Source organism: Canis lupus, chromosome 4 (genome assembly GCF_011100685.1).
Source record: "Canis lupus familiaris isolate Mischka breed German Shepherd chromosome 4, alternate assembly UU_Cfam_GSD_1.0, whole genome shotgun sequence".
Taxonomy (NCBI): domain Eukaryota; kingdom Metazoa; phylum Chordata; class Mammalia; order Carnivora; family Canidae; genus Canis; species Canis lupus.
This window is the reverse complement of record NC_049225.1, coordinates 76250906-76263454: the sequence shown is the minus strand read 5'-3', so window position 1 is coordinate 76263454 and position 12549 is coordinate 76250906. Positions and strand designations below refer to the sequence as shown.

Genomic DNA, 12549 nt, shown 5'->3' with positions numbered 1-12549 from the left:
TTATTCATGACAGGCACAGAGAGAGAGGGGGGCAGAGACACAGGCAGAGGGAGAAGCCCGCTCCATGCAGGGAGCCCGATGTGGGACTCGATCCCCCGTCTCCAGGATCGAGGCCTGGGCCAAAGGTGGCGCCAAACCGCTGGGCCACCGGGGCTGGCCTCTTCCCCTAGTTTGAGTGAAGAGTTACGCTGACCAAAATACAGCCTGACAATCAGAAAATGCCTGCAGTTTGGTGGAAAGGAGAGATCATTTTAAACACGTCCTTATGAAATGGAAAAATGGCCTTTTTCTTTAATGTTCTTCAACCATATTTCTGTCTTTAGTCTGGATCAACTTCTCGTCTCCGCGGGGGACCAGCAAAGACTGCAGTCTGTCTTATCATCGGTGGGGTCAAAGTCCACCGTCCTAACTCTCATTCAGGAAGCGAGAGCACAATCAGAGGTGAGTGAACCGGGACAAGCCAGGGTCAGGCAGCGGCGGGGGCGTGTGGCCAGGTGGGGGCCCCCGGCGCCCCAAGAGCCCAGGATTGCTCTGCCCTGTCCGTCCGTGCAGGCGTCTGCCGCAGGGTCTGACTTCCCGCTCACTTGTGGCTTGCTCCTCAAGCTGCACCCCGTCCTGAAGTTCAGGGGCCAGATCTGTGCAGCTGCTGTTTTCTTTCCCCACTGGTGACTGGTTACCATCCTCCTGACCCCCCACACCCGGGTTGTCTGCCCGGGGCCCTCAGAACCCAGCTAGGCAGCTTGGAAATGTGAGGGAATGGCCACAAGCAGGTCTCCCTGCGCCTAGGTGGACGTTAACTACTTGTCAAGGGAGCCACCTGCTGGGGAAACGGGTTAGCGTCTGCGTGGCCCTACCTGGGCCCCCGTGTAAGAGCCTCTGAAGCCTGGGGTTCAAGACAATGTGGCTAAAGGGTCCTTCAATAAATTGGAGGTGACGGTAAACAACAACAAAAGAAGCCGTGGGTTCATATCTAGAATACGTCTCTGAAGAATAACGTTAATTTCCCAGGACGGCCCACAGAGATTTGAACCCCTAATAAATGAATATTTCTATTTAGAGGCAAAAAGCAAATATGAACAATTTTTCTCGACGGGTAATACGCCTGGGTCACTGACAGATCCGAGAACACTGTTCCGGAAATTCTAACATTACCCAGAGGGGCTGTGACGTTGGCATCTCCTGGGGAGTGAACCAGGATGGACAGGGGACCGGTCGCCCTTAGCCCGGGCCCGCTCTGGTCCTCAGCCTACTGGTTTGGGTCTGCACAGTTCACCTTCAGACGTCCAGCATTTTTCACTTTCAGTAAAAGGGACTATGCTGTCATTTCCCTTCTTCCTTCGACTTGTGACAGTAAGTACGTGGCTCCTGCACGCAAGTCCTGTCCTGGCGTTTCCAGTCACGGTGGCACGGTGGGATCACGCTCTGCCAGGTCCCTTTACCTCCAGACATTCTGCAGCTTGAGATAAAGCGTAGAAGGAGAAAAGGAGAAAGTCTCAACCAACCTCACAGATGAGATTCACACATTTTCATGAACCACAAACAAAATGGGAGACTCTGTGTGTAGACAGGAAGGGGACAGAGCTCCTCCCCAGAGTGGGGGCACAACCTGGGGCCTTCCACCTCCCTCGCTCCAGTCCCACACTCACCACCAGACAAGAACTGTGGTTTCACGTGGAAGGGCCTTCCTACCTGGATCAGAAGGCGGCTTTCCCCCTTCCTTTCCTGCAGCCTTCAGTTGCTCTTTGATTGAGTATGGTTTTGTGGGTGCCAAAAGCAGGACTGCACACGATTCCCCCGTGGCTTACTGTAGGGGAGACCGTAAGTGATCGGAGGCCAAAAACAAGCCCTGGTCCTCTGGCCCCAACACATGCAAACCTTGGGGAGCTCTTGGTGGTGGGTGTCGCTTCCCTGATGCTGTGCTAAGCTGCTTAGAGGCCAGATTTGGCCTCACAGCTCCTAGGACACTTGTATCCTCAAATGCAACCAGGAAAAAAATTTTGAGTAGTTAAAATTGGGGTATTATGTCCTAGAATGCAAGAGAATCCCATTTTCAAATGTTCCCTATTTTGGGATCAAACATTACCTCCCAGAAGCTACACAGAAGTCAGGTACCAGAACCCACGCTCCCATTTTCATGGAGAGAGCCTTGTCGTCCTCATCCTCTCCACTGAGTGGTGTCTGAGCGGGTGAACGGCAAGACTCGCTCATAAAGTCAAAATCCCCCCAGAGGTCTGCCCAATATTCTAGTGTCAACGTATGGAGATTTGGTTTGAATGAACTTCTTTAGGGAGGTGTAAATGCACAGGGGTTACCCTTTAGGACCCACAAATAGGACTAAAGTGACTTTTAAATATTGGCTTCCTTCCCCAGCGTAATATGGAGCTGGTTCTCTCTTTCAATGTTTTCACTCTCTCGCCAAAGCAACCTTTAAGCATTATTGTTCAATTCTTTTTCTGTTGCTGGGTTGAGAACACCTTGAATTGATAGATTATAAATCACTTCATGGGGGCCCTAGCAATGCAGATCTTTAAAATGTTGCTAAATCATATATACAGCATGTGGGCAAAGGAAGTCAAAATTCAGATTAATTAGCCCAGCTTCAATTATTTTAAAATGTTTTATTTCAAGGTATCTTTTGTTTGATGCTTGAAACATAGGGCAGTCTTCTGTTACTTAACCCTAGGACACGACTAGGAATGTTCTAGTCTCAATACAGGTTGACAGTTTTAAAGTTCTTTATGTTTTTTTTTTTTAAACACACTTTGTATTTTATCACCACCACTTCATTCCCTGCACCTGGAATCCAATGAACTGAACATGGCAGAAGGGGGACATAACCAACGGCCTCAGTGGGCTCTCATCCTGTGGCAAACATCTCTCTGCTGCTGTTGATACTGGCTTGGCTAACCTGTAGACTTCAACAGTAGAATAAAGAAGCCCCTTCATGATCACATTATGTGCTCTGATCAGATTTGGGAAGACACAATCTGGTGCCTCGTATAGCTCCTACGTTTGTCCCCTGCCCCTGCCTCATCCTGGTCCGTGTCCACCCTGCCAGCAGTTCCATAGCTACAGGATAGACCCTCAAAACTGGGGCACACTCTATGTCAGCACCACCCAGGAGGGGTGCACGATGGTTGGGAAGAGACTCCTCCGATTCCAATATGGTGGGAAAACTCTAGAATAACCACTGGGGTTCATGGCGACCAGCTCTGCAGCACTGCAAGAGGACTCACATCAGAGCTTCCTAGCTCTTGGCACAAGGAACGTGCAGCTGACTCTTGAACAACACAGCTCCACTGATGCACGAGGTTCTACGGCACTATAAACGCGCTCTCTTCCTTAGGATTCTCTTAATCACATTCTTTTTCTCTAGCTTTAGGAATAGAGTCTACAACACAACATAGAAAAGATGTGTTAGCCAACTGTTCGTGTCATAAGTAAGGCTTCCAGTCAACAGCAGGTTATTAGTAGTTAAGTTTTAGGGACAAAATTATATGCAGATCTGACGGCGCAGAGGTCGGTGAGCCAACCCCCGTGCTATTCAGCGGCCAACTGTACTTTTTTCTGTTTCTTTTCACTAGAACAAAGAAGATGTTTGCTTCATCGTCTTGAATAAAAAAGAAGGCTCAGGTCTGGGATTCACTGTGGCAGGAGGGACAGACGTGGAGCCAAAATCAATTGTGGTAAGTGACAAAGTCAAGATGCTCTCACGAAAGCCACTCCCAAAGCAGCCTCACGTGTGATCAGGACAAAATTCAGGTCAACGAGTTCAAAGAATGCTGGTGTTTGTTTCCCCCAACAGGACAAAAATGGAAAAGTGGGGAAAGTCATACATAATCTAGTCATTGGCAGAGATGCACATTTTTACCACAGAGCTGACTGACGCACAGACCAAGCGACCTAGTCGATGCCAATACACAGAAGCACACTTTTCTGTGGTAGCCTCATATTCACCTGAACACTTTATTGAAGCACTAGAGAAACACTAGGATCAACCAAACCTACGTGCACTTCTGAAATTACTTCCCCCTCAAGAACAACCTAAAATTTTAGATCACGCAAAGGCCTTTGAGATCATTAGGGAGGCCACCGTCATGAGACAAGACGAGGTCCTGTTTGGTTTTGTATTCTTATTGCCCCACGGAGCACCAGGCACATATTAGACACCAGCAAGAAGTTGAGGAAGAAACGTAGTCAGATGCTGACACTGACGTTTCTAATTCCATCTCTCAGGCTTTCGATAAACCACATTCGTATGATTTGAAAAACTGCCATTAGAAAGTTCCTCGACTAGAGATTTGCGGCTGCCCCTTTGCTTTTCCTGGAGGTTATAAGTGACTCTGGTGTTTGTCTTCGCCTCACCTCAGGTGCACAGGGTGTGTTCTCAGGGGGCTGCTTCTCAGGAAGGGACTGTGAACCGAGGGGATTTCCTTCTGTCCGTCAATGGTGCCTCGCTGGCTGGCTTAGCCCACGGGGATGTCCTAAAGATCCTGCACCAAGCACAGCTGCACAGAGACGTTCTCGTAGTCATCAAGAGAGGGAACGATCAGCCCGGATCCTCCAGTAGGCAGGACGCCAACGGGAAGAGCTCGTTCTCCAGAAAGACCAGCCCCTTGGAGCCTGGTATAGGTAAGATAGCCGTTTACTCCCCAGCAGGGTATGAGCAGCTGAAAGAGTAGCTTCTGGTTGAACACAAAGGAATATAACTACTGTCATCTGGGTCAGAGGAATAAAATGCAGGGGCACCTGGGTGGTTTGGTTAAGTGTCTCTTGATTTCAACTCAGGTTGTGATCTCAGGGTTGTGAGATCGAGCCCCATGTCAGGCTCCACACTGGGCTTGGAGCCTGCTTGAGATTCTCTCTCTCCCCCTATTCCCCCTGCCCCCGCCCCAAACCATCCCTCTCCCTCAAAAAAAAAAAAAAAAGAAGAAGAAGAAGAAGAAAGAAGAAAGAAGGAAGAAGAAGAGGAAGAGGAGGAAGAAAGAAGAAAGAAGAAATAATAAGAAATCAAATGTGGTGAAGTCTAATGTTTGTGGATGCTTCTTGAAAAAGCAGTGTTCCAAGTAAGTTAGAAACCACCACCCCCAGCAGTTAAAGCCATACCGTTGAAGATTTTAAACAACTGCTTGACAGCTTCTCTACATGTGCTAAGAAGGAAGCCCTTTCACGTTTACATCTTCTTAGGACTTTAGTGGTCAGTCAGTAAAACACGGAACTCTTGTGATGAGGGGAATCATGTAGAGTGTGTAGAAAGAAGTTCCAGAACTGAAATTTGTCCTTGGAAACCATCAGAGTTTCTAGTCTTTCCTGTTTTAGAAAAACCTAAGGAAATGGGGGGAGAGGCACAAATGCTTAAAAATAGAGACTGTAGCCTTCGTCAACCAAAAGGAATTTATAAAAAGAGGTTCAGAAGTGGTTTTCCTATGTGCCCTCCGTACTGTCAGCCCAGGGCTCGCTGGGAAGGTATTGGAGGTATTTGCTCGGAACTAAGTACAACGCTGATTGCGGCCTTCAGAGAACCACCTCCGGCCTCAGTGGTGTCCTCACCTTTGGAGTTCAGGAGCAATGTCTTTAGTCCAGACAGCAAGGAGAACCTGTGGAAGCTCGGGTCAGGGCGCTGCCTTCAGGGGAGGCCTTTGGTTTCTTCTCGACCTCTCTCCCCAGTAAAGTCAAGGGTAGCTGAACTCCTCTCTGTTCACTCGGCTGCGTGGTGGCCTGGGCTGTGTGTGATTGCTTTGCTGAAAATAGCACGCATTTCCACTGAACAAATGGGCAAGTCTTCTTGTCCAGATGCCTCCACGGGCCAAGAGTGTTCTCAGCCTTCTCCTCTGTTGTCTTGCTCTTGCTCTTCTAAAAAACTGAAGCACTTCCTGATATCGGGAAACATCTTCAGTCGTCAGACCTTAGGCTCACCTTTGCTCCACCACTCGCTGTACTTTCAGCAGGATCCTAGAAACTTAGCGTCATAGGAAACCACCTGGGACTTAATCCCGACAGCTTTCAGAGTTCTTAAGACTCAAGAACTCAGCATATGGAAGGTTATCCTGTCATTTATAATCATTAAGTGTTCCTGTGCTACTTCAGAACACATCTGGCCTAAAAAAAAAAAAAAAAAAAGAACACATCTGGCCTTGAACCTGATTCTACAGAGTTACCAACTTGTAGGCACATGCAGGGCTTAAATTTCACTTTTTCACATCTCTATTCCTTACAGTTCCCCTACCCAGCGCTCCACCCAACCCTTGCAGGTGTCCCTTAATGTGCCCGGAGAGCAGCCCCCATGGGGACTGATGCGGTGGGCTGGATCATCCCTGCGGTGGGCTGGATCACAGGAGAGGCACCTAGGAAGCTTTTTAAGATCCTACTGCCCAGCAAATTCCCCAACTCAATTAAGTCACAAACCCTGAGGGGTGAGGGCCCCGGGCCTAGCATCACTAGGAGAATCTGGCCAGAGCTGAGGGCCACTGTAATGCGCCTGTTTTCCTGTTTAAGAGCAAGTGAAATCACCTACTGAAAAACCGTTGTTGCTCCTGTTAGCACATCTCCTCCGGCCCACGTGGAACGTGAAGTGATCTTTAAACCACACTAACGGACTGAACCTTATGTTCAAAGGCAGGGATGCTGGCTACCTTGGCCTCAACCCAAAGCGGGCAGGTTACTCTGTGGTCCTTCCCCTGCCCCCCTACCCCCCGACCCCGACAACCCAGGGCACCTGTCCACTCACCTCCTTAACGTCCTTCGCTGGTAAAGCGTGCAAATAAGAGAAATAAAAGGCGAGCTGACCGTCTCCACTCAGACCTCAGGGATGGCCCCTAGCCAGGCCGCTCCAAACCAGCACACAGAACAGGTGCCAGCTTGTTGCAGGGCAGGACCCGTTGCCAGGGAAACGTCCCCCCACACCCCTCAGCCTGCGTGGAGAGAGGGCAGCGAAGGCGGCCGGTGTGTGATGAAGACACACACGAGTGTGGCAGCAGGGGGAAGGACGGGAGCTCTGGAATCCGTGCTCACAGGTGTGAGGTGTGGCATTGGCTTTCCAGTGCCAGGCTGTGACACTCGGCGGCCGCCGGCGGGCAGGGGCGGCAGGAAACCCAACTTGACTCCGAGCGTGACTTCGCTGGGACACAGCCACAAGGTGTGGGGCTCGCCAAGGGCAGTTTGGCCTCTGCACGTCTCCAGTCCACGCGGGCACGAGAGCCTCCTCCGTGCTGACGGGCCGTGCCTGGGGCCCCTGGGTGGCTCCGTCGGTTGGCGGCCTGACTCTTGCTGTCGGCTCAGGTCCTCGCTCAGGTCCTGATCTGGGGATGCTGGGCTCGAGCCCGGTGTGGAGCCACTTGGGCCCCGCACCCAGCGGGGAGTCTGCTGCTCTCCTCCCCCCTCTGGCACTGCCCACCCCTGCTCATGGGCTTGCACACGCACTCCTGCTCGCTTGCTCTCAAATGTTAAAAAAAAGAGCAAATGGTGCAGGTGCAGCAGGAACACACCCACAAGGTCAGCTCCAAATCTGGGGCACCCATCCCGACGCTGGCTTCAAAGGTAGATGGGACTCAGGGGTGCCAGGGGAACACATCTGGGGGACCGGAGAGGAGGTGATGAGTGACCTTGTCATTGCCATCCTTGCGGATGTCGTCGCTGCAGGGAGAAGCGTACCTTCGCACGACGCGCTGTGTGTGGAAGTGCTGAAGACGTCTGCTGGGCTGGGACTGAGTCTGGACGGAGGAAAGTCCTCAGTGGCTGGAGACGGGCCCCTGTTCATCAAGAGGGTGTACAAAGGTAACGCCAGCAAAGCCAGTGCGCTGGGCCCCGTGCACGACTGCGCCTTCGTTTGGAAAATGTTCTCGTTCTTTCTCACAGGCTGTCCTGTGTGTCAGCCTCCGTGTCTTACACGCAGGAACCCCGCTGCCTGTCAGACAGGTACTATTATCATCACTCCTGGTCCGCGTGCCGCAGGGAATTAAACAGCCCCCAGGTCACCCAGGTATAAGCCCGGCCGAGCAGGCCTTGCCCCCAGGCAGCCCGGCTCCGAGGTCTGCGTCCCGAGCCTCCGTACCCTCCCCCGGACCCGTGTAGCCACAACTGATGTGAACACACACCAGGCGAAGGGGAGGCCGTGAGCACTGCCGGTCAGGGGCATTCACGTGGCTCGGGACCGTATTCGGTTAAAGTTGCAAATACTAGACTTCAGGGAAGTGACGCTGAGAGCAGTGCAGATCGCTGAAGCATGTGGTAGGCACAGGGCTCTTCGTGGACTTGAATAATCGTTTTACGATCTTGGACAGTTCTCCAAAGTCTCTCCAGGATCCTGTGCTGAACAATTAGCTTAGAAGTTTAAGGGGCGGCCTGGGTGGCTCAGCGATTAAGCGCCCACCTTCAGTCCAGGGTGTGATCCTGGGGACCCAGGATCGAGTCCTACCTCGGGCTCCCTGCATGGAGCCTGCTTCTCCCTCTGCCTGTGTCTCTGCCTCTCTCTGTGTCGAATGAATGAATGAATGAATGAATGAATGAATGAATGAAGTATAATTATACTGAGGCACCTGGGGGGCTCAGTCAGGTAAGAGTCCAACTCTTGGTTTCAGCTCAGGACCTTGTCCCAGGGTCATGAGATTGAGCCCAGTGCCAGGCTCCGTGCTCAGCAGGGAATCTGCTTGAAGATTCCCCTCTCTCCACTCTGCCTCTCTCTTCCAGCTCCTGCACGTACCCAGTCATTCTCTAAATAAGTAATCTTTCTTTTTTAAGTGTAATTATACTAATAATATTAGTACATATAAAAATCTGTATATCCTATATGTAAAATACTGTTACATTAGTCATGTTAACAGTATCAGTATGTAATCTGTGTAACACACACACAAACATATAGTCCTAAACTTATTACACAGAAAGCTGTGTAAGTAATCTCCAGTCACTGATTAGCGATCATGGTATACTGGATAGACGTAGAACCTATTTTCCTGCATTTACTGGCCATTTGGATTGTTGATTAAATACGCTGAAAATACCTTAGCCTCGCGTCCATTGCTTATGTGTCTTAGGAGGAAGGGGGGGGATTACAGATCTGATTATTTTTATGTAGTTAAATCTTTCAAGAGTATATGCACTGTGTGCCTTAAGAACAATTTCCCTATCCTAAAATATGGGCATATCAGTCAGAGATTTTTCTCATCTAAGTCCTTAGCTTACTTGGAATGTATTCTGAATACCAGGAAAGCCCCGACCATTATTCTGTATTTATCCTCGCAGGTGGAGCAGCTGAGCAAGCTGGAACAATAGAAGCTGGAGATGAAATTCTCGCCATTAATGGGAAGCCCCTGGTGGGGCTCATGCACTTTGATGCCTGGAATATCATGAAGTCTGTCCCAGAGGGGCCTGTGCAGTTGGTAATAAGGAAGCCAGGAATTCTTCCAGAAACAAGCACCAGTAGTGATACTCACTAGCGCTGCTTCTTACTTTTTTTTTTTTTTAATTTAACAAGAATCTCCTTTTTCTCAGTTCCCTTACTTTAGCAAATCAGAAGAACTTCTTGAAACACTGGGTTCCTAAAACAACATAGGAACATTGGCACAGGCAAGGATGATAAACACCTCCAAGTTTTTACCTGTACGTGGAGCTGACCTGTTGTGTGCGCGGCGGCAACGGATCTGACCTCTGGGGGCCCTCAACCTGGACCGCGCAGGCCAGGAGGGACCGTTTTGTTCCAGCGCCTGTCCCCTCCTTTTTATGTTTACTGACGGGGAAACAAACGTGGCATGCCCTCTTCATTCGAAACATTTACCTAAGACCTTCGCATCCTTCCTGCCTCCTCTCCCACCGTTCCCAATCCTGGCAGTTCGGGAGCTTAACCAGGTCTGAGGGGCAACACAAATGTCACAAATAAAGGACTACAGTTTTATATGATTTTGTAAGTAAATAAGAGAATGCTTTTAGGCACATTCAGTGGGAGGAGCTGTAGGTCTGTACGTTACCGTGAAAAGAAAATGAGACTTAAGAAAAAGTTATGACCTAACAGGCTGAGCTCAGGAATTATCCAAAAATGAAAAAGCAAAATACAGAAAGTGATATTTTTTAGTGAGTGTAATAAATGTGCAATGTATGGATGCAGAGTTCAACTCAGCGGATTATTGATCATCATGAAGTGCTGATCGTGATCTAAAAGTGTAAGTCGTAAGGCTATTTTACAGAAATGCAGTTCTGAGAAAGCATACTAAATAGCCATGAACTTTGCTGCTTGGAATGAGCAGAAAGTTCCAGCTCTGAAAGCACCTTGCATCTAGTTTGGAACTTGTCTTGAATAAGTGCTTGAATTCAAGACCAGTCAACACAAGGGTGGGCAGAAATACCATAGTCACTGGGTTTCCATTTCTATATTTTATGCACTCCAAACACTAATTTAAGCTAGATTTTTGGAAATCTTTTTAGCATCCTTGGATTTATAACCATAAGCATTACATTTACAACCCGAAGGGCGGAGCTTAAAAAAAATCATCTTTTAGGGGATTTTTGGTTGGCTGGTTTTCCCCTTTCCCAACAAGCTTATGAAATCTCCCCTCTCCAAGCACTGGCCCGCTCTTCCTGACCTGGGTGTAATGACGGCTCTGCAGTGACTAAAGTGTTTGCGGGTCTTGTTTTCCTGTTTTACAAATTCTTCCTTTTGCCAAAATGGTTTCCCTGCAGAAGACTGTTGTGACTCACACTGCCCGTGCAACTCGTCCCGGCTGCTGTCCCGCCAAAGCAGGACTTCGTAGTAGCTGCTCCCATTCCGTGCACTGTTCCCAGTCACAAAACTGGCTTTTCCCCTCCCTGCTGCACCTCCTTTCCTTCAGTGAAACCTCCATCAGCTTCATTTACCAAAATGTAAAAAAAAGAAGACAATGGGGAACACAGGTGAGTCACTCTTTCAAGGTAAAGAAGCAGAACTGTGTCGTACACCGTAGATCCCAGGGGGATGCAGACCAGCAGATCACGTCCTGGGAATACGGGTGAGGACGCCGAACCTGCGTGCATGAGGACGCCAAGGTTTCATGCTGGAGACTTCTTTCAATAACCTACAGCTTGGGTCTATGGCTTAGAGAAGAGAACTGAGGTCACTGTATACACAACACCCCCCCCCCCCAATCGTGGAGCTGCTTGAGCTGTCACCTGTGTACATTGTTTTTCCGAGTGACTAATCCCTTACAGTAAACCTCCGTAGAGTTGGCCCAGAGGGGTCTCTCAGATTAGAATGAAGTATCTGGCTGGTGTGAGCCCAGATTTATTTTTTTTTTTAAACAGGTTATACAAAAGAGAATGTAGTACAAGAATTAGCTAGAAAGACCTGATTAATTTAGCTTCTACTTTTCACTACACTTCCAGGTAGGATACCATAGGCAGTCAATGCAAGGTGCATGCTAGATTGTTTTTAAGTCCCTGGGGTCAGTTTTGTGGTTTCTGCTTTCTTGCCTTAATGGTAAGAGAATATTTGCCTCCACTCTTCCAGCTGTGCCTACTAGTAAGAAATTCACAGTCCTCCGTGAAGAGACAGGAATTTCTAGAGCAATTTGGAGCAAGGGAACGGTCTCCTTCGGAGAGTCCCTAACCATCATATCTGAAGAGTGCAAGGGTAGACCTTTTGCTCACTAACATATGTTAAAGTCATCATTTCTAGTAGATTTTGCCAGAAGAAGGTTTCCCTGGCCAACAGTTGGAATTTAAGGGAGAAAGCAAAAGGCTAAACTATCTCTGACCCTAAGATAGAAAGCTACTTATTTGTCCTCAGTGTTCAAGGCATGACTAGTATTTCTAATTAGTCTAATTCCCACACTTCCTGAAGTGAGCACTAATGGTATATCATCCTACTAAAACTTTCATTGTTTTGGTTTTCTGATTCATCAGTCATCCACAATAAGCTATGAGGGTAAATATGTGTTATAACAAGTAAATCGTAGTTGCAAGGATATTCTGTGAAGGTTGAAGTAGTTGGGTTTCATTTCTGTCCTCCAAAACACATCTCATTTAATTTTACGGTTGACTTAATTGGCACCACACCTGTTGTATGATATTATACATTATCCTTTATTTATGTAAAATAAAATGCCTTATATATTATTGAAGAGTAAGTGCAATAATATGAAATAGCCTGTACATTTTTAAAATGTTGTCGCCAAGTTATGTAAATCCACATCTCTGTAAACAACCTTTTTTAAGTAATTTTAAAAAAATAAACACTCTGCTTACTACTTGGGTTTTTTTTAATTCTTCCGGTCTACAAAGTAACCTACTATTATCTCACGATAAGAAATGTTTATTATTACCTAAATTATTACATAAATGAGTGAGCGGTCCAAAGGCTACAGAAAATACAACTCTCACAGGGCCACACCGAGGCTCTGGCACAGTCTAAAACCATTCCACCTCTTGAAATCTTAAACATCCCATGCCTTTGCAACTTCCTGACCTTCTGGATCTTACTCTCCCTTCCTCCCACTACAACATTTCAGCAAGCCCTCTAACCCCTTGACAACTGTCCATTTTCTCCCAATCAGAACCCCTATCTCTCTTCAGTCTAGACCCCAT

At 48.2% G+C, this 12549-nt stretch overlaps 1 protein-coding gene across 1 annotated transcript in view; it reads left to right on the top strand.

Annotated features, from left to right (window-relative positions):
* The window catches only part of PDZD2 (PDZ domain containing 2), a 358274-nt gene extending 346062 nt beyond the window's left edge, over window positions 1-12212 (top strand). The window contains exons 21-25 of the mRNA XM_038535405.1: window positions 324-441; window positions 3585-3686; window positions 4371-4632; window positions 7639-7773; window positions 9241-12212. Of these exons, the coding sequence (XP_038391333.1) occupies window positions 324-441; window positions 3585-3686; window positions 4371-4632; window positions 7639-7773; window positions 9241-9434 (811 nt within the window). The 3' untranslated portion in view covers window positions 9435-12212. The remainder of the gene's footprint in view (window positions 1-323; window positions 442-3584; window positions 3687-4370; window positions 4633-7638; window positions 7774-9240) is intronic.
* Window positions 12213-12549: the final 337 nt, after the last annotated feature.